Consider the following 21,152-nt stretch of genomic DNA (forward strand, 5'->3'; position numbering starts at 1 on the left):
CCAATTTCAACTTTGTCTTGCTATTACGTAAGACGTGCATATGGTGCCAAAGAAAACCATGTAACACGTATGCTCAGAGAAATCCAGCTTCCCTCCATACCCCTCCCTCCCCGCAGTGGTATCAATTTCCTTAGTTCTTGGTTTACCCTTCCATTTTTACAATATAAACAGATGTATATAATATTCTGGGCCACCGCTTAGATGGGTAAGGTGGTGCACGACACACTGTTGTGTGTTCTGCATGTTCTTTCCCACCTACGACACCCTGGACAGCTTCCTTCACGACGGCAGGAGCATCTCCCTCATTCCTTTCTACTGCCGCTCCGTACTCTGGGGACGGATTTACCTGTTTATTCAACCAGTCCCTGCCCGACGGACATGAGCTGTTTGCAATCGAGTTATTACAGACAGTGCGACCGTGACTAGCTCTGTGCATGTTACTTCATTATTCCCAGCACAGCTCCAGGAGCGTGACTTCTGTTCTGACTTCAGACTCACAGTAACCGACGCCACTGCTACTGAGTCCCCACCTTAGAAACTGCACGTGGAAGCCTGATGCAAGGCAACAGCGGCTGAAGTCCACACAGTCCAGCAAATGCAAGAGCAGGTACACAGTAAGCCTTTAAAAGGTGGAACAAAAAGCCTCACTTCCACCTCATCATTCTTCTCCCAACAACGGACATCTCTTCTCACAGAAAAAGAGAAAAGTTACTTTGCCAAGGAAAACACCACAAAGGATAAAGAAGGAGGTGACTTTTTATTATCTCTGTGCATTAGCAAAACACTTAGGACCAACGCAGAAAAAACAAAACAAAAAAAACCTCCTGTGAAAAAAATCACGCTTAAAAAACGGGCCTGAGAGGGATCAGTGCCTTGGCCCCGCGGAGCTACAGCAACTCTGATTGGTCCAAGGAATTGAAAAGACATTGGGAGACCATGACAGGCGGAAAGAGAATGAGGACTTACTGAGGGATAGGGCCTCGCAGTGGGCCACGCGGGGGAACCGGAGGCCGGGGAGTGGGTCTGGGCGGAGGGAGGGGCCCCCGCTGATAGCCGTAGGGTGGGGGTCGTGGAGGGCCAGTGTATCCATGAGGGGGCATCAGTGGAGGAGGCCCACGCATGCCGTGTGGAGGCATCGGACCGGGGTGACCTGCAGGAAGAGAAAGAGAAGTTAGGAAAAGAAACAGGAGACAGCTGATAGTGGGAAGACGCAGGGAGAGGGCAGACAGGGAGACAGTGAGAAGGAAAGAAATGAGGGAAAAGGGGGTGTGACAGAGGGGGTAACAGGAGGTGACCAGAGCCTACTCACCCATGGGAGATCCAAACGGAGGCCCTCGGGGGGGCATGCCCATCGGAGGAGGTCCGGGATGAGGCATTCCAGGGGGTGGTCTGGGTGGTGGCTGCCCCCCAGATCCTGGCGGCCCAGCATGGGGGTGTGCTAAGCCATGAGGGCCATGGTGGGCCAGCTGCATCTGAGACATCCCTATGAAAACAAGACGGACACATCAGAGATAGGAGACAAGGGCAAAAAAGTGGGGAAAGCAAGAAAACAAAATGGAGAGAAGTGACGAGTAAGGAAAATGAGGCTGCTAAAAATGCCCTTCTCCTGGACCCCATTCCAACAGTACAAACCAACCAACTACCCAGTCAGTTTCTCACCCTCTTTACCTGCTTCTCCCATGATTCAGGCACCGGAAGAGCTGCAGATGTATGTAACAAACAGAGCGGTCTGTCGATAGGATTTGGGAAGGTAGCAGATACTATCTGAGCAAAGATCTATGTCTAAAGGATAAGACTCTTTCAGGTGGACAGAGTGGGACTAGAACATCGCAGGCAGAAAAGACTAGAATGTGCAAATCATTGGTGTGTCAAGAGGCAGTCTGTCCCAGGAAAACCAGCTGCTTAGTAATCAGGGGCACCAGGCAGTCACAGGAGTAAAGGGCAGGGGCCAGGAAAAGCCTAGAATGCTATGGTCACGAGGCTGGTTTTACTCTAGCAACAGAAGAATTTGAGCAAGAGTGTGTATGTAGATTTCTGTGTTTGACAAAAATTACTCTGTGAAGTGGGTCAAAGGTAAAGAAAATTGGAGTCAAAGTATGAGTTAGGAAATTCTTACAATAAATTAGGTGTGAGGGCAGCCCGATGGTTCAGTTGGTTAGAGCACGAACTCTGAACAGGGCTGCTGGTTTGATTCTCACATGGGCCAGTGGCTGCGCCCTCCACAACTAGATTGTAGACAACGAGCTGCCGTTGAGCTTCCAGCGGGGCAGCTGCATGGCTCAGTTGGTTAGAGCCGAGCTCTCAACAACAAGGTTGCCCGTGCAATTCCCACGTGGGATGGGGGGGCTACACCCCCTGCAACTAAAGATTGAAAACGGCGACCGGACTTGGAGTGAGCTGCGCCCTCCACAATACATTGAAGGATGACTAGGAGCCGATGGGCCCTGGAGAAACACACTGTTCCCCAATATTCCCCAATAAAATTTTTAAAAAATTAAGTGTGAATTAATGAGCGTGTGAGGGCCTGAACTAGGGCACTGGCAATGAGGGCCAACGCCAGAGATATTAATAAGACTTGGTATTAAGAGTGGGATGACAGGGAATAGTCAAACACAGCCCCCATATTTCTGAATTAAGCACTCGAAAACAAAGGACACTAGAGGAAGCCTAAGGTTGAAGGGGAGGGTAGAAAGTACAGCTGTCGATTCAACAGCAGGATTGAGGGTCTGGAATGTGAACAACCATGGAACAGAGATACAGATCTAGGAGGCATCACAGTACAAGTAATGGAACTATGCAGAAAGGAGAACAAAACACAAAATCCTAGGTACACGCAGAGAAAAAGGAGCCTATTGAGGTGCCTAAGATTGAGGAGACAGATAGGAGGTGGATCCAGAAAAAGCGAAAAGAGATAAGATTTTCAAACAGGAACACATGGCCAGTTTCAAGTAAGACCATAGGTCAAACCTGATAAGGAGTGGAAGTGTCCCCTAGATTTGGCAATTAGGTCACTGCCGTGCGATGGAAGCCAGAGGAAAGAATGGAAGTAAAAGTGAAGGAAACAAAAAAACAACAAGGATAGTTATACACTTTGGAAAAACAAATAAGAAATGGAGACAAGGTGGTAGTTTTTAAAGAGAGTAAAGTTTCTTGTGTTTGTTTTTATAAAAGAATGTCTGAACGACAGTTCTGGAACTATTATTGTTGAGGGACAAAGAACAGCAGCATAAGTGGTGACAGCTCCTCTTCCCAGTTCATCCCTTCCTTTTCCAGCAAAGAATACTCACCTGGATGGGGTATCCCACCCGGTGGGAATGGGTGAGGGTGTGAGTGTCCGTGTCCAGGATGTCCAGCCCCTGGAGTTCCTGCCGCTGGGGGCCCATGTCCTCCAGCCCCAGGAGGCATCGGTGGTGGGGGCATGGCTGGGGGTATCCCAGGTGGAAGGGCTCCAGGAGGTGGCACTGGGGGTGGGAAGGAGCCAGGAGGGGGCATTCCTATAGAGGAAACAGAAGAACAGTTAATGAGAATGCATGTCTTTCGAGACTCTGTTCCAATCTGGCCTCTCCAGGCAGGACGAGCTCCTCTCAGCTCTCCAAACTCAGAGGCAATGTCAGTCAACACAAAAAACTTCAACCTCCTGGAGAAACTCAGCAACTTTCCTCCCCACCACAACCACTAGCCTTCAATCCCTTTCTCATCACCTACCGACTCAATGTCCCTCTTTATCCATTCTTTTCCTTCTTTCTGCCCCAGCTCCCAAACCCAAGACAAACATATTGTGACTCAAACGCTTTACCTGGTGGAGGAAGCCCAGACCCCAGTGATGACACCACAGGGTTGGGGGCAGAGGGTGGAGGGGGTGCATCTGCAAACAGCTGATGAGGGCGGTCGGCCTGGGAGAGTGGGTTTTGGGCTGCCAGAAGTCGTTCAGCTGCTGAGCCATGGCGCTCACCCTTGGAGTCCTTCTTGAAGGCATAGGACACCGTGATGGGGCGGTTACAGAGGTACTGGCCATTCATGGCCTCAATGGCTGCATCCGAAGCATCGAACGAAGCAAAATTAATAAAGGCATAACCTTTGGAGTTGCCTGTGTCAGGGTCCCGCATTATCTTGGGGGTTTGTAAGATGACCCCAAAGGCGCTGAAAGTATCATAAAGCAGCTTCTCATCGATCTCAGGGTCCAGGTTCCCAATGAAAATGTTGGCCCCCACATCCAGGTTTTTGTTGTGGGCTGAGGCCTTGTTCACCCGGATTGGCTTCCCATAGAGTTTGATCATGTTCATGATCTTAATGGCATAGTCAGCATCTTCCTCACTCAGGAATTCCACGAAGCCGTAGCCTGGGAAAGTGGAAGACAGGAGGTTAGCAACGTAAGTGCAGCGGTTAAAAACAGGGTGTAACTCATCCATCTCTGAAAGCACAAAGACCAAAGAATAATAACCTCACTTCAATTAAGAATGGTTCCAGAAACAAACGGGAGCTAGGTAGGCTTAAGAGAAAGAAGTGTTTAGTTAGGTTGCTTATTCCAAAACAGTTATGAATACTGCTGGGGTCCTCAGGAGCCGTCTGTCCTCAATAAATAAACGCACCTATTGGCATGTACTCACCTTGGTGCTGACCAGTGACTCTGTCCTTTGGCATGTGGGTGTTGACGACTGGCCCCGCCTGGAGAAACAGCTCCCACAGTAGCGGTTCGCTAACCTTCTCATCCAGACCCCCCACGTACACAGTGGCATCTGGATGGTGTGAGCAGCAGGTTAGGGCAGAGATGAGGATGACGTGAAAGTAGATGACGGGAACATGAAGATGAAACCCAGGTGGAAGAATTGGTGGAGACGGTACAGGAGCAAAAAGGGAAAAAAAAGAGAGACTTTTAGATTAAGCCCTTACACCTCCCTCTTTCCAAGAACTAGGGAATCTTCTGAAGTCAAATTTAGAGTCCTGCTGCAAATTCTCCTTTTGATTTTCTTTTTGAGTGGGAAAGCAAGCGATTGGACATACTAGAAAGCAGCACACCTACAACAGGCCGGAGCCTGCACCGGGCCACCCCGCCCCCAACAAGCAAAGTGGCTAGTCCCGCGCCCTCCTGGGTGGCGCAGTCTCCCGCCCGGGCGGAAACACTGCTGGCCCTACTCGGGACCTGCCAGACCGCCCCCGTCCCGTCCATTCACCCTGGTTCCGCTCGGAGATCGGGCCGGCCGCCATGATGGAAGAGCTCCCGCCGTCTCCAAGCAGCGATCCCGCCCTCCGACCTCAGTCACTACTTCCACTTCCGGGGCAAAGGCAGACGTGGGGCTGTGGGCGGGGCCGCGGCGTGGGGCGGGGCCGGAAGCGGTGGCGGCCATCTTAGAAGCCGCTGAGACCTGATGCGGCCCCGGTGACCGGGTGTTCTAGGCCTTGGTCCTTCGCCGAGTCTTCCGCTGTGAGTTCTCAGGGCGAGGTCGGCGGAACGGAAACGTTCAGACCTCTTTCAAAGCAGCGCAAGACGTTGCAGGATCATACTGCTCCCATAACGCCAATTTGAAAACTAAAAGAACAAAACTTTATATTTCGTATATTTTCGTGCCAAATGATCGTCACTTGTTCCCCGGAGAAGGGTGTGCTGAGGACTCACTCGGCTGCCACTCCCGCCCGCAGCCGCAGCATAGGCTTGAAGTAGTGTTTCGTTCCCCGAAGGGAGGGGATTGCAGTGTGTTGGAGCTGGAGTGATGCCTGAGGTGGCCTCGTGGTGGGGGTGGGGGTGAGGGGAACCTGAGGCTCTAAGTGACAAAGCTCAGGCGTGGTTGGCACTGAACCCAGAGGCTTCAACCTCTACAACACACTTGGCCTCAGCGACCGCGTCACGTCTTGGGATGCTTTTGCCCCACATCTGCCCCTACATGGGAGGCTTGGAGAAGAACCTTTTCCCCAAATTGCATGTGAATTCTGCAGAGCCTCACCTGACCCAACCCCTTATTTCCTTAATGATACGGTGGTGCCATCTCTCTCCAGTCATACCCACCCGTCTTGCCTAGGCTCCTTTATTCAGACACAAGACACAGTGCCAACAGCACGTATAAATACTGCGCTTTAATGAATCCCTTAAATAGAAATGTCACTACAAAAATATACAATTGGAAAAGACAAGGTGTCTCCTATACCCACAGGAAGGTGTAAGGGAAGAAATGGAAATTGGAATTAAGGAAGCAGCGAGAAGAGGTGAGAATGAGGTCTGTAGGCCAACTGGTTGGGACCAAGGAACAGCACATCTCTGCTCTCAGCTGGAAACCAAAAGGGATAGAATTGCCCTGAAAAAAACGGGGGAGCATATTCTGGATTGTTTTTGTTTCTAAATTTTTCAAATCACAAGAAGCTATACATCGTGGGTGCCAATAAAAACGTATACAAATGGGACACTTTGGTCAATGTTGCTCAAGCAGTAGTTTGCTGTACTCAGAAGTGTCTGGACGCTGATGGGGAACCACTTTGAGCACCTCTTGTCATTGCAGAAGTCAAACGTGACTTGTATTCATCTTTTGTTATCAGTATATATTATTACAATTTTAATAGTTTTTTCCTTTTTTAAAATGTGTATACATTTTTTTGGCAGCCTCTGTATATAATCCTGAGGAACCAAACATGACAGACCTCCCATCTGTGATGGAGACAAGTCAGCAAGCTTGTTTAAGAGTTGGAGTGTGAAAACAGGCAACAAGACCAGATATAAAAAAAATCAAAGGCTTAGACTGAACCCTCCCTCACCTCAGACCACCTTCTTCGCTGCCCATGAGAAAGCAATTTCAACAGGCTTGGGAGAGAATGGTATTTGGATCTCTTTTCTTGGAGTGAGCCTCAGGAGATATTCTTGGTGTCCATTTCCTTAATAGCTCCTGAAGATGGGATAGCTCATCCTGGAGACCAGAGATTGTGGGAGCTGAGAGGCCCGTCTGGGAAGGGGTGCAGACAAGCAAAGAGGAATATTATTGAAGCTGCAGCTCTCTGCTTCTAAAATCTGTCTGCCACTTCTGGTGTCGTAATTCTCTTTCCCCCTCTAACTATGCCCTAAGTTCCACCTGATCTGAGCCACAAGCACCTTCTCCGACCCACACTCCCAAACCCATCCACTTTGATAACAACAGGAATGGTATTTCACTTCCCAATCCCCCCAGCCCTTTGCTTTTCCAGATCCTGGAAACATCTGGTTCAGCAGTCAAACCCTTCACCTCCCAGGCCCTGTCTTCCTTTCTCACCTGGACCTCAGGCCTTCCCCTCAGGTAGCAGCGTCTCCAGAACCTGATCTGAGGTCCCAGATATCCAGGCAGCAGCAGCCCCGAGGGTAAAGGGCAAGCTCCCCAGTACGAGGGGAGCCCCCACTCCTGATCAGCCAGACTTTCAGAGGAGATAGCAGGTCGAGGGAGCCAACGAGAAGAGACTGCCAACATGGAGGGACTGTCGCGCCAAGGACAGAGTTGATTCATGGGGGTCAAGGCCCCTCTAGAGAAGAGCCACACAGAACTGGGGGGTCCGGTAACCATGAAGCTTGGCTAAAAGGAAAAGGGAAATCAACTGAAAACCTAGGAACCAGATGACCTGTTTCCCCAAACGGTCAAGAAGGAATGTCCAGCTGCCTCCCACTCACACTGCACTAGCCTCCAGCTGACAGCTTTTATCTTTCCTCCTCATTAGGTTTCAGCCTAGACCTTAGGACTGATTAAAATTGATTTTAGGGAAACTTATAAAACGTGTGCATGAGACAGAAGATGAGAACAAAAAGGAGGCCCTCTGCTATTCTAGGATTTCTGTCTTCCTGGGGACAGTCACGGACTGTGACAGCTATAGAAGAGGAGTGGGGAAGCGTTCCCTGGGGAACTCAGATACCGTGTCCTTCCACTTCTCCGCATCAAGTAGGATGAGCCTGTGAGAAATTCAAGGGAATTTAGGAAGTTTAGACACCTCACCTGCTGTCTAGGGAGCCAGGAATCTGGGCAGTATTCCGGGTCATAGCCAGGATTACGGAATTGTAGTATCTGTTCATGGCTGTATCGTAAATCCCAGTCCCAGACAGACAGCTGTGGATTAATGGAGTCCCCAGCTGGGGACTGGGAATACCCTGGGGTATAGACTTGTGTATAGGAGTTGAACTGGACAAAGGAAACAAGAAAAGGGATGGTTAAACAAAATATACATACATACATACAAACATACATATACACACATGTAATCCTCCTCCCAGGTCTAGAGAGAAGTTCTCAGACTCTCATCTCTTACTCCAGGAATCAGACGTAGGGTGAAAGTCAAATCCTGAGAGTGAGCACCAACCTCCCCCCTTTCCCACCCATGGACCTAACTTTTCATAAATCAAGACTAAACTTCAGAAATGACTTCTCAGTGTGTGTGTATGTGGGGGGGGGGGGGGGGGAGAGAAGTAAACACTGGAAGTCACTGACCTGTCCACTCTGCTTTCCACGTTCCCAGGGAGTGTCTCTCAAGAATGTAAGGGTGTCAGGAACCCTGACACTGTCATGAAGAGCAAGAAGGAAAAACTCAGAGAATTCAAACTCAGCTGGAAACTGCTGGAGGAGCTGCCAGACACAGTCCAGGAAGAGGAGAAACACAGGGGCCTGAGAAGAAGGAAAGTAAGAGGATGGGATTGTGGTGACCTAAAGGGGGAGGATGACAAAATGATGGGGACACGGAACAAGGGCCCCTAAGGAGATCAGAAAATGGAATCTGAATTGAGCAAATCATGGGTGTGGTCCTTCCCGCATCTGGGTCTCCCTTCAAGCTCAGTTTACCCTCAGGACCCTTCAGACCTTATTCACCTCCAATGGAGTATAATTTTCTGATCCCCTTACTTCTTTAGTAATACTGAATACTGGCCCCCACCCAAAACCTTCCCAAGATGTTCTCACCTTTTCGCTGTGCCCAGTTCCCCCAAGTCGGGTCAGGAAGGGATGTCCAGCTGCCACCCACTCGCGCTGCACTAGTGATTGGAAGCCAAGCAGTGTTCGGGCTTCAGGGGCTGAAAGCAGCTGGACGAGTGAAGAGAGGAGGCCATTGAAATCACGATCACCGCGCTCTGGGTGATGAAGAGGGAGAAGGGACAAAGAAGGAGGGGCCGAGAAACTAGGGCAGAAGAGAATGAGAAAAAGAAACAGCAAGAAGAAGTGAGAGGCACAGAAGGGAAAGTTTGGGATAGGTAGGATTGAGAGGGCACATAGAAGTGAAGAGAAAACAAAGACCTTGAATGATTCACTTTGTAGACTCCACCTGGATAGAAATAACCAGCCTCACATGTAGGAGGCAGATTATAAATCTCAAACCTACTTCCACATTCCTTCCCACCCCAACCCCCATCCCAATCCACTGATGGAAGGATGGGAACAGAGGACGGAAACCCTGGTTAGGGACCACAGGCTGTAATAGGGAGACAGAGGTAGCACTGAAGGGTGAGTTGGGTTCAGGGGTAGTTCCTAGCAAAGGGAGAGGCGGATGCTGTAATTAGAGACAAGGAGGCCTTATAGGTCTCCCTCCCCGAGCAGGATCCAGTCAGGTGGGTGAAGGACAAAGTCAAGTAATGGAGTGAGGTGACCCAAGAAACTCACCTTGAAGTACTACGGAGCGAACCCTGGATGTCACTAAGACTGAGATGTCACTGGCCTTCCGCAGACAAGCCCTGGAGGGGCAGGTGAGGAAGAGGACGGAAGAATGAGAAGCTCGGAGGAGAGTCATGGGTCCTGGGATGGAATAGAGGCAGAGCCCAAAATCCTGCCCCTTGTAAGGGGCAGCATCACAACGGTCTTCTCGGGAGACCAGGAGAGTTCAGAGGCCATTTAGGGGTTCACGCTAACAGAAGGTTGGGGAGGGTTGAATTATAAATCATGGCTAGAAAAAGAGGAAGTACCTGATGTAGTCCAACCATCGTGTTCCTTCCAGGGCTGAGAGCCACTTTTCCTCGGCTACGGATGAATCTGATAGAGGGTAGAGAGGTCAGAAGGGCAGAGGTCAGGAAAACCTGGGATTCGGGATTCAGGGTCTATAGGCTGAAGGGTTAAGAATAAGTTGAGTCGTGGTTGCCTAGGGCTGGAGATAGGAATGGGGAGTAACTACAATGGCCACGAGGTTTCGAAGTTCAATTGTGGTGACATTTGTACAACATTGTAAATATAATAAAATTCATTGAATCGAACACCTAAGATAGGTGACATATGAATTTTATGGTATGTAAATTATATCTCAATAAAGCAGTTTCAAAAAAGAATATATGTTGGGGTTGGGAAAACAGGAAATCAGTCTGGGGATATGGGGGAGTTGAGGAGAAAGCGCAGGATCAGGGGGCTGAAGGATTGTCTGTCGCAGGCAAAGTGGTAAACCAGGTTAGGGTCAGATCTAGGGGTGGGGTAAGGGGTCAAAGGTTACACTCACCAGGCAGGCAGAGGGCCCTCAGCCTCAAGTGGGCAAGGCGGACATCTGCAAGACTAGGCAGCTCGTCCATGGTGTCCACCAGGGCGACGTCGGAATGCCCCGCCTGAAGCAGGGACTCCACTGTTCTGCAGGGGAGGGAGTCAGCAAGTCAGGGAAGGAGTTTGCCCTGAACATCCGACCTTTGATTCTTCTCATCAAACCTCCCTCACCTGACGTCCTCCTTGTTAGGGTCACTGGCTGTATAGAAGCCACCACAGCGGAGAAGATCACTGCCCCCAGGGTGATGCCAGGACAGGCGCTTCAAATGAGTCAGAGGAAGATCACTATGGGAGAAACTCCTAGCCCCCCCCTCCCCTTGCCCCCACACTGACCTCCCAGGGGGCCCCCCCCTCCACAATGACCCCTGACCTCCCAGAACCCTCGAATCCCCAACCATTACCCTGACCCTCACACTGACCGGTCCACGGCCCTGATGGAAGTGGCCAAATGCTCTCCGGACCTCACTGTCCAGAGTTCGGTTAGGGACCCAGAAGTAACGGGGGAGGCTGTGAAATTGAGAAGTATGTCACATCCTGGCTCAGTGACCTCTCTATAATGCAAAGCTGTGCTTACAAGGAAGCCACTTAGGAGGGGATCATTCCAAGAGATACCAGGTGTAGTGATCTAGGAGGTACGGGGCATAGCTTCGTGGAGGTCCTAGGAGGCCGGAGTATGCGGGAAGCATCGTTTTAGAGGCTCAGAGAACTGTGGGAAGACTGGGAGGGCTGCAGGGGTTGGGGTGGCCTGGGGGAATCACCTGGTGGCTACGTCGAACCTCTCATTGACAAGGCTGACCCTCCAGGCACTGGCCCCCTGCTTTTTCCTCTCAGTCTCCCAGTCTTCTGATGTCTCCAAGAGGGGAATAGGCGGTTTTCTGGAGCCAGAAGTCTGGCCTGGGGCAGGAGTGAGGAGGAAGAGGAAGCAGAGACAGCGTCTCAGCTCTTCAGTCTTCAGCCAGCCTGTGTGTTCTGACTCGTTACCACATCCTTACCCCCAAAGCACCCACACTCACCAGCCTTGCTCAGGATTATCCCTGTGTACTGTTGGGCTTGACTGCTCTGAGCTCTGGCCTGGACAATGGCCATGGTCACCTGTGGAGGAAAGGACAGTCCATCCTTTTGGCTCAGACTGAAGTGAAAAGAAGGAAATGGGGCCCATGTGTTGCTTCACTGTCTTTGCCACCAACGGAGAAGGACAGGGAAGGCAGCCCCTAATGCAGGGAGCTTCACAGGTCTGGGGCCCGAGCTCAGGAGAACACATAGAACCCCAGAATCCCAGAACATTGATTCCGGGAGGAATCTCAGGAATAAGCTCCTCCAACCCTCCCTGTTTCTCAAAAGAAGACACTTGCCCACAGTCACACTCCCACTAATTGGCAGAACTGGGCTAGATCACGCCCCTTACTCTCATTATGTCATGGATTCCAGCCTCTTAACTTCTCCTGGAGGAAAGGAGCAGAGAGAGTGATGAGAGGGACCCTGGGAGATAGGGGACGATTGGGAATTGCCAGGGAAAAGATCCCAAGGTTCTAAGGCGAGGAGGGGGCCGTGGACTGGGGATCTCTTACCTGAAAGGCCTGAGGCTCTAATCCTCCAGCCTCAAAACCAACTCTGAGCAGCCGGAAGTCTCGGCCATGGATCAGAATCTCCTCAGGGATAAATTTAAGCAGGGACCCTGGACGGTGGAGTTGGACTCGGGCCAGGCCACTCACTGAAGCCAAGAGTTAGAGAGCAGCACAGCCACGGGTCAGGGTCCCTCTGGGAGGAACTCTGCCTGCCCATCCCACTGCATCCCTGGCTGTCCTCTGGGAGTAAAGAAGGGATGAGGAGGGGTTCCAACAACCCCAGTGAGCCCCTTCACCAAACCCCCATACTTACCAGCCTCTAATCGCCCAATGTTGACCAGGGCAAAATCATATTCACTGCTCAGGGGCGTCTCCTAGAGGAAGCGAAGCACATGACTGATGCTAAAGACATTTGAAGCCTCACTCATCCTGTCTCTGCAGCCCCTCATCTCTCTAGACCAGTCCCCACTGACTATCTCTGATACACTGAAAAGATAGCCCTTAAGTGTAACTCTATCTCACTTCCTGTAATGTTTGTCTAAATCCTTCGGGACCCCCCCAGCCATTTCCAGCTGGCTGTCCTTCCCACTGGCCTAACCGGCTCACCTGACTCCGCTGCCATCCACAGGGCTGGAAGGTGACCCTCAAGTTGGTGCAGACCAGGATTCCAGGCAATTCAGGTTCCAGCCCCTTCCGCACCCCTGGGGCCCATGCTAGGGTCTGCTCCCCTATAGGAGAAGAGGAGCCAGATTATGACTATTTCCAGTGTTGCCCACACTTGTATACACCTACTCCGCTGAGACAGGAGGGTCTAAAGAGGGAAAATTAAGATCCTTCTCTAACTCCTAAGCATGAAAGCTCAGGAGGAGAGAATGTGTATTCTTTCACTCTAGCGCCTAGAACAGTGCCTGGCACATAGCAGGCACTCCAATATTTACTGAATAAGTAAACGAGAAAAGGGGTAACAGGGTCAAGAGAACAAAGGGACCAAGCTCCCAGCCAGCTGTGGACAGAGAGAAGAGCACGCCCAGGCAGAAGCACTTCCAGCCGGGAGAAATACAGAGGTATCTTTGGCAAGGGTATGAAACGAGTTTTGAGTTGGATGAAATTTGAAGGTGTCTCTGGAGATCAGAAAGGCATTATTACCTGGGAGGCATCCAGAGGCCAGGCAACTGCCAAGCTGATGACTCCTGGGCTCCGGCATCCCACTCCCCTGGACAGACTTTGGTCCAGAGATCTGTGAAGGGTGTAGGGTGAATCCCCAGGTCTCTCCGACGCTGAGGTCTGGGATCACCTTGGCAGCCACCTTTGGAGGCCTACACTCAGACTCTCAGGGGAAACTGAGATCAGTGGCTGTGGGGAGCCCAGGACCAGGGTTGGCAGACAGTAAAGGGAGGGGCTGGTTAATGGATAATGAGACAATGAACTTGAGACTGTGTAAAAGACAGACTAAGCTCCATCATCAGCTGGAGCTGACATGAGACACACCCTCCTCCTGTTCTAGATCCTTTTCTTCCTTCTTTTAGCTCCACATCGTCCCCATTCACCCCCTCTTGCCCACCGCCCCTCTCCCCCAAGCCCAAGTTTCCTTTCCTTACCCCCATCTCTGGCTCCTCCTTCTGGGGGGCGATGTTGAAACTCTGGCCCCGGCCCCCCCACCACATTTCTCCGGCTCCATCCGGGGACGGAGCAGATAAGGGTGGGAAACCTTGAGGATGCTCGAGCCCCTTGGGGAGAGGCTGAATCTTGTAGCTGAGAGGAAGTTAGTCAGGGAGAAGGGCGGAGGGAAGACTTAGGGGAAAGGAGCGTTTGAGGTGCACCCAGCACGATTTGGGGTCTTTGAAAGGTGTGTCCAGCTCAGCTAGAGGAGGCTCCTCGGAAACTTCAGTCGCCTCTGGAGAGGGCGGGAGAGATGCCCAGCCCCTTAAAGGAGCATACACACAATTTTGGGAAAGTGGAGGAGCTTGAGAAAGGTGGGGAAAAAATTGGGAACTGGGGACAAAATACCCAGAGTCCCTTTTTACCCCGCTTCCATTCTCCTCCTGTTCGTGAGCACTGGAGACTAAGGGGAGCAGTATCACCGGGTATTAAACTGGGACGGTTTGGGCCCCTTCTCTAGACTCCCTCAGTGATGGCTTCCTTGGGAAGCTCAGTGTTTTTTTTTATATCTTACAGGGGGCGGGGGTGGAGGAAGTGGGAGGAACGCAAAATAGTTGAGGCCTCCTTACTGCCTCCCTGACAGACCTGACAAACGTGGTTGAGAAGTAAATGGGAATTGGACCTTAGGGGATTTTTACCTGGGGAGACCCAAGAACTGGGGAGGGGGTCGTATTGGTGTTTTCCTACATCCTTCTCCAGAGAGCATGAAACACCTCATGTGAAAGGTGCAGTGGAAAAGGAGAGAAATTAAAATCTCTCCAGGATGCAGACACAGTACAGGTATGTTTATGTGCACGGTCTGGGGTGGGGGTGGGAGAGCCTAGGAAAAGATCTCAACACACACACACACACACACACACACACAATTGGAAACTGGAGCCCACAGGTACGACCCCTCCCTCCAACCCAGACACCAGATCTCCAAATTAATAATTCATGTTCCGGACTTTGAAAGCTGAGGGCTGGCTGGAAACCTCTGTTCAGTTCAGCAATCCTATTCCTGCCCCCTCCCCGCTGCAACCCAAGAAGCAAGATGGGGGTGGGGCACAAGGAGGGTAAGTAAAGGAACTGCAGCAGACCGAGGGTACGAATGCCCAAATCTACATTTAGGTCTGAAAAAGACAGGAAATAAAATACAAAGTAAGAGTTAATGAGCTTCTGTTTTATTGATTTTGAGTCTGTACAAAGGCAGCAATCCTTAGGTGGGGACCCCAGTTTTCCACAGCAACATTCTATTCTCTCCAACCCCCAGCACACACACCCTTCCGGCCTCAGCTATAAAAGTTCCCTGTCTTGGCTGCAACTGTGGAAATAGTGAAAATATTGTGACAGGGAGTCAATCTGGAACAAAGAGGCAGACACCTGCTGTGAAGGTGGCCCATGAGCTTGTTATCCAGATTCTTGAAGTCCTGAAAGCTACCGAGCACCCCCACCCCCACCTGCATTCCATGCGCTTCAATCTCCGGGAAGAAAAATACTTCCCAAGGTCTGTTGCAATAGGAAGACGTGTGTACCACAATTTTAAAATCTCATTACCCACTTTCCTTGTCCGCACCACCCTTCATTCAAGAGCCTCGTTCTATTCTTTAATTCTTTGAGGTGTAGGAGCAGCAGAGGAATAGGGGAAACACCAGGGGGCTGGGGGGAAAGAAATGGGTGGCTGGGTCAGCATCCGACCAGGAATGCAATGGGGGCAGCAGCTGAGGGTTTAGTAACAGGAAAACCACCTGTCATCACCCCCCCACACCCCCAGGGGAGGTTTAGGGGGGTGAAAGGAATGGTGGAAAGGCAAGCGGCTGTATCAGATTTTTCCATTTTCAGAAATCCAGGAGTGAGGGCTGCTGGGAGGGGCAGCTGGAGGTGGAGCTGACTGACTCACAAGATGAGTCACAGATCCAGTTAAAAGCACAGAAAGAGGCCACAGCCCTCCCCACCCCCACTCCTGTCACCCCCCTTCCCCACGCAGCCATTGAAGGGAGGCGGCACGGAGTGTCTACATAGGAGACGTCATAATAAATATTTGGTTCATCAACTTAAGCACAGGGGCCCAACACCCTGTGATTTGCAGACTGGTTCTCTACAAAGTGAAAGAGACAGTGCCTGGATGACTCACCGAATCTGCAGCCTGGAGGGAAAACGAAACTAGAAAACTCTAGGGTGCAGGTGATTCCAGGCTAGGAAGGGGCTTCTAAATCTGTCCTCTCACCTGTGGCTATGTGTGTGGGGCACTGACTTCTTGGAGATAAAGGAGGACCGAGTCCAGAGGTGTCCGAGAAACTCAGAAGTTCCTTTATTGGCAAAGAAAAAAATGTGACTGGAACCCTGGACGAGTATCTGGTAAAAGCTAGGTCCTCAGAAATCATTCAGAGCCAGTTCCTTTCTTTTCCGCTCAGGATAACCTCCCAAATAGAGAATACGAAGTCATTGCTAATTTTCGCTTGTTTTATTGGTCTGGGAGCTTTAGTTTTGCTCGAAAAACTGCATCGAGGGTACGTCCCTCCAGGCCCTGTACACCACTGTTTATCACCATCCCCACTCCGTAAAGAAACTGAATCTTAAAAATAGTTTCTTTTATATAATCTTTTTATTTTGATGATAGAATCCAGTATGAGGGAAAAAACTTTTGGTTAAATCTTGTGACTCTCAATGAAACCAGCGTGGATTAAGGGAGGAGGTTGGAGGCTTACCCTATAGCATACTTGTTCCATCAGGGCTGGGGGAAACTCGGGTGGAGAGGTAGCACTGTCTTATGAGGGGAAATGTCCCCTCTCCAATAAAAACCTCAGTAGCTACCCCGATGCCCTGGGTTCAAGGAACTAAGTGCACTTATGTCAGCCTGAGAGACGCAATCGTCCCTCATCTAGGGTGACCGGGTCTGCCTCCCTGCTTCACCCACAGACCTCTCCTTAACTAAGGAACTTTTGCTCATTTTGAGTGCATGCATCTACCACTCTCCTCCCTTCCCCCCAACACAGCAATTGCAGGCACTTGCCTCTTCCACCCCCTCATCTTCCCAAAATACCGCAAACCAACCGGAGTTCACTTCCCAGGCATTATTCCTTCACCTCCCCATCCCACACAACCTCTAGAATAAGGCAAAACAAACCTTACTCATCCCTGTGGAAAAACATCCATTGATTCAAGGTTCTTAGAATGGAGAGGGGTTTTTAATGCCTCAATAAACAGTTACCTTCCCAAATTAAGAAAAATATTAATTTATTTCTTAATAAAAAGCTATAGGGCCTAAATAAAGCCCTATTTTACCATCCTCACCCCATGGCCACCCCAACCCCCAAGTTTCCACCTTTTTTATTTGAAAAGAAGTCAGAAGAAATTGGGTTTAGTTAATTTATAAATCAAAACAAAAACAAACATGACACAAGGTTTCCGTTTTTGTTCATTTGTCTCAGTTTTTAAAAACAAAAGTATTAACTAAAATCTAGTAACAGATCAAATCCAAACACAGCAGTCCAGTGGAGAATTAAAACTTTCCTGGTTTTATTCTCTGGGAATACCCCTGGTCTGTTTCCATTCCTATTGGTCCAGGCCAGAAACCTGTATCTAGAAGAATGCCTACGAGGTGAGCTGTGCAAATTCAAGGTGTGAGTTTGAGCCACCTGTTGTTGGGTGCGTATGTTAAGGAACGAAGCTGGCGAGGTGGTGTTCTAGTCCCAGAAACAGGGTGAGGTGAGCAAGGCACTCATTTGGGGCACAAAATTTAAGGGGCACCCAAAACCCAGTAACCACGATATTATTTTAATGCAGTGTTTTTTGAAAATCAAAACTAATGTAAAACAAACAAACAATAAAACCCCACAATGAACAAAGTGTCACAATTTTAACTAACGACAGGATTCCACCCTGTACTTGCTCAGCTCAGCCTTATTTCCCTCACCTATACCAGTCCTGTTGAATCCTGTCTGTAAGATTTTGGTATTTTGTTCATCATGGATTTTTTTTGCATTACTTTTTAAAACTACTGCATTCCCACAGTATTTCCCTTGACTACTGAATTTCTCAGGACCCTCTTCCGCCTCGTACCTGACGGGAGTGCGCAACTCCCGCCGTCCCAGCCCTCCCAGAACATATACGTCTTCTCCTTTGGTACCTATCTCCCCTGACCTCGTTGCTTCCTTAAAACCAGTCTATTTTCAAATAAAAGCCTACGGACTCATAGCCATAGGAAATGATTAGACCAACAGACTATCAGATTTGGAAAGTGACTTTCAAGTTTGCTGAGGAAGAACAGTTCCAATAAACAGGACAGTCTTGGTGGCTTTGTTACCAAGGGGGAAACAGGATGACAACTGTTCTGATTGGGCAGAAGCAACATATGGCAAACACGAGTCCCCCCCAACACGCACACCCAGACCGTGTCTGCCTTAGATCAAATGTGGGGATTACATTCCACGGGGTGGGTCATGAGTACATACCTCCAAAGAGAAACCCAAATACAGAAAAATAGCCCCAGTTAACACCTGGACGCTTAAGTACACTTATTCCCCTTCTTCGTATGCACCCAGGAGTGTATACAATTGCATAGTTGATTTTTTTTTCCCCAGAAAAATAATAAAAACAAAGAAAAAGGAAAATTGGCCCAGGATAGGTCCTCTGGCTTAAAGCTCTTAAAAATGGTGCTGGCCAGAGTGTAGGCTGTCCAGACTTGTGCTTTGTGCAAAATGCAAAGAGCTTCCCCACTGTGTCCACTCCCATCCCCTGGGGAAAGGGTTGGGTCAGGGAAAGGGGGACCCAAAGACAGATCAGCTCATTGGGAGTAATCTGTGGTCATAGTTCACTAAAATAGATTTCTCTCCCTTTTTATAAATTGTCCCAGCCCCTACCACCCCATTTTTCAATATCAGTCCTATTATCAAAAATATCTTCTTACAAAGTATGCTTTATTATTTTAATAAACTAACCACAGATTAAGGTCAGCTATGGCTTAACAAAAGAAGCCAGGATGTTCAGTTCATTCTCCACAGTAGAGAGGAAGGAGAAGGAATCACTTAAATAGGGGGGAAAAATGGTTTTTTAAAATGTTTTTGCTTGCTGGGGTCTTTTTCTTTTCCTTAAAAAAAAAAAAAAAAAAGTCAAAAAAGTCAGTTGCCTTCTACAGAAATGCAGCAGCAGAGGATGGTAGCGCTCTATTTAGGTTTTTGGTTTTGTTTGAAACAGTCTGGCCGAAGGTCCGTCCTCCTCCCAAGGGGCACGCAAACCCCCGTATGTGGTTATTGCTAAGTAGTGAAAAAAAGGTCACCTCTGCACCAATCCACCTGGAGACAAAGTCAAACACACAGCTGCTCTTCTCATCCCTCCCTCTCTCCCCTTCCCCAGAGGGAACTTTTAAAAACGTAAAATTAAAGTCTTAAAAAAATCACAACCTTCTTAACTCAGCTGAGCTCAGCCCTCAAAAAGGGTGAGGAAAATTTTGATGGGGGCAATTGCTGATCTCCTCTCGAACTAGAACAGATGACAGGTGGTGTTCAGAAAGAAATAAAACTTAAGAGGAAAAGGATTCTGCTTTTAAGTCCTTCCCTTTCCCATCCCGATAGACCAATTTAAACTGCCTCCCTAACAGGCACCCGTGAGCACCCGTGGCTGCCCTGTCTTTCCAGACCCTTAAGGAAGAATTTATCCCACCCTCATTTCTACCTTAATTCAAATCAACAGTAAGTATGTCTAATTCCCAGTTTTCCTCCACACTCCTAACTCCACCATGTGCTTTTTTCCAACCTAGAAGAGCTTTGGTCTGTTTTTCTCCTACTGACTGAGAGCCACCTTTGCCTGTTCCGCTCCCACATCTGCCCCCCACCCCCAGCCTTCCCCTACTGTGCACTTTCCGTAGGTCCCGGGATGGGCCCCTGGGGTCAGGAGACAGAATCACCACCTGCCCCTGGTACCTGCTCAGTCCCATCAAGTTAAGATCCGCAAAGGCCGCGTCCAGCCCGAGGCGCCATCCAGCCCTGACCTGCTCTCGCCCGCCCGCCGGCCGGCCAGCTCTCCGGCGCACACAGCCTTCAGTTTCTAGCCAGGCTCCCACACACGTTACTTCATTTGCCCCGTCAACATGGGGGCCGGGTCTTGATGAGCCAGTCAGTTGAGCTGGACCTTCCTTGTTGAGCCCCCTTGCCCTCCAGGGTCCCCACTCAGAACCTGTGCACCAGCAGCTCCCCACCAGGGTCCCGTTCCCGCCTCCGCAGTTCGTCCCGGTAACAGCAGGAGCAGAAGTTGTTCGTCTCAGGGTGTCCATAGAAGCTGCAGTTCGGTTGTTTGCATTTGGTCTGGGTTGGGGGAAGCCCCCTGGGCGCTCCGGCCCACCCATCTGGCTCTGGGGGCTCCCGGTAGCCGTTGCTGTAGGAATCGGCCACGCGGAAGGGAGGCGGTAACAGTGTGGCCCTGTGAGCGCCGTCCTTGGAGTGACAGCCTGGCTCCAGAGAAGGGCTGCTGTCCTGAGGTGGGTAGGGGCGCCCAGGAGGGCACTGTCTGGGGTAGGTGGCGTATGGTGGTAGGCCCCCCACACACGGACCCCCTGCCAACTGCCTCCGGGGTTCCTGGCAGTGTACCCCACCCCCAGAAGGCCGAGGGATAGTGAAGCCCCCAGGGTAGCCAGCAGAGAATGCCACTGCCTGGGACTCTGCTTGGGGGGCTGCCAACAGCTCCTCCCCACCGTCTGGCTCTGGCTTTTTGGCCGGGGGAGGCCCACTCCCCACCCCTCCGTTCATGATCTTCCTCTCTGCCTCCTTCTGCTTCTGCTCGGCCAGGAATCTCTCCTCAGCGTCAGCAAGGTAGCGCTGAATCATCTCCTCCTGATACTGGTGCCGCTGACCCATCTTCAGGGTCCCAACGAAGATGAACTTCCCCTCCCCTTGCATTGCAGTCCTCATGCTGCTCAGGCTTTGCATCACCTCCTGGCTATACCTGCTCCCTCCAGTGCCCACCGACTCGGACGTGGGCTTCTCAGACGCAGGCCCGTCCCCAGCCGCCTCCTCCTTGCCGCCCTTCCAGCTCTTCAGCGAGTTCTTCTTCTTCTTCTCCAGGGTCTCGGTGCCACTGCTCAGCCCCGACGCCGGCCCCACGCCTGCAGGCTTAGAGCCCTTGCTGGGCATGAGGCCTCCCATGTTCTTCTTGAGCTTGCTGCCCAAGGTTTTGCCAAAGCTGCCCAGCTTGTTAGCCACGGAATCTGCCCTCTTCTTGTCCTTCTCCCGATCGCGTTTGGACTTCTCTTTCCGCTTGCTGCCCTCAGTGCTGGCAGAGCTGCTGCCAACTGACTCCTTATCTGATTCCCCAGACTCAGGAGTGGACCGGGGCTCATCTCCAGCTGAGGCCGTGGGGGACTCAGGCTGAGCCAGGGGAGCCTGGAAGAGACAAGAACTGGGCTGTCAGGTGTCCCACTGGTCTGGGTTGGGGGAGGCCCCCAGGGACACCCCTAGCCCATCCACCTGGCTCATGGGACTCCCCGCAGCCACCACTATAGGAATTAGCCATG

General features: G+C 50.6%; 3 protein-coding genes and 1 long non-coding RNA gene across 11 annotated transcripts in view; 1 reads left to right on the top strand and 3 right to left on the bottom strand.

Moving 5' to 3' along the window:
• Positions 1–738: 738 nt before the first annotated feature.
• Positions 739–5,310, bottom strand: SF3B4 (splicing factor 3b subunit 4). The gene is made up of 6 exons (XM_019739859.3): positions 5,172–5,310; positions 4,608–4,736; positions 3,797–4,339; positions 3,288–3,494; positions 1,310–1,483; positions 739–1,150 (listed from the first exon to the last, which is right to left on the bottom strand). Exons 1-6 carry the CDS (start codon positions 5,203–5,205, stop codon positions 963–965), a joined length of 1,275 nt encoding a protein of 424 aa, XP_019595418.1. The 5' UTR covers positions 5,206–5,310; the 3' UTR covers positions 739–962.
• A 13-nt stretch (positions 5,311–5,323) lies between these two features.
• Positions 5,324–9,902, top strand: LOC141568612 (uncharacterized). The gene is made up of 4 exons (XR_012491781.2): positions 5,324–5,422; positions 6,590–6,801; positions 8,455–8,615; positions 9,522–9,902. It is a non-coding gene; the product is annotated as an uncharacterized LOC141568612 (long non-coding RNA).
• Positions 5,392–14,139, bottom strand: MTMR11 (myotubularin related protein 11). 4 transcript variants are annotated; one of them, XM_019739853.3, is made up of 18 exons: positions 13,606–14,139; positions 13,154–13,244; positions 12,614–12,735; positions 12,321–12,381; positions 12,011–12,153; positions 11,456–11,534; positions 11,201–11,336; positions 10,862–10,949; positions 10,614–10,702; positions 10,405–10,529; positions 9,884–9,950; positions 9,585–9,655; positions 8,892–9,058; positions 8,427–8,600; positions 7,938–8,120; positions 7,230–7,523; positions 6,742–6,926; positions 6,055–6,287 (listed from the first exon to the last, which is right to left on the bottom strand). In XM_019739853.3, exons 1-17 carry the CDS (start codon positions 13,669–13,671, stop codon positions 6,780–6,782), a joined length of 2,103 nt encoding a protein of 700 aa, XP_019595412.3. In that variant the 5' UTR covers positions 13,672–14,139; the 3' UTR covers positions 6,055–6,287; positions 6,742–6,779. The 4 variants fall into 4 exon arrangements, with proteins under 4 accessions (XP_088655705.1, XP_019595412.3, XP_088655706.1 ...); XM_088799579.1 differs by lacking the exon at positions 6,055–6,287 and adding an exon at positions 5,392–5,527 and having other exon boundaries at positions 10,614–10,949; positions 13,606–14,019; XM_088799580.1 differs by having other exon boundaries at positions 6,055–6,926; positions 13,606–14,019.
• A 2,861-nt stretch (positions 14,140–17,000) lies between these two features.
• The window catches only part of OTUD7B (OTU deubiquitinase 7B), a 49,834-nt gene continuing 45,682 nt past the window's right edge, over positions 17,001–21,152 (bottom strand). For all 5 annotated transcript variants that reach the window (XM_074318950.2, XM_074318947.2, XM_074318948.2 and 2 more), the window contains one exon: positions 17,001–21,021. In XM_074318950.2, coding sequence (XP_074175051.1) covers positions 19,813–21,021 — 1,209 coding nt within the window. In that variant the 3' untranslated portion in view covers positions 17,001–19,812. The remainder of the gene's footprint in view (positions 21,022–21,152) is intronic.

Source organism: Rhinolophus sinicus, chromosome 7 (genome assembly GCF_057876585.1).
Source record: "Rhinolophus sinicus isolate RSI-liver-muscle chromosome 7, RSI-T2T, whole genome shotgun sequence".
Taxonomy (NCBI): domain Eukaryota; kingdom Metazoa; phylum Chordata; class Mammalia; order Chiroptera; family Rhinolophidae; genus Rhinolophus; species Rhinolophus sinicus.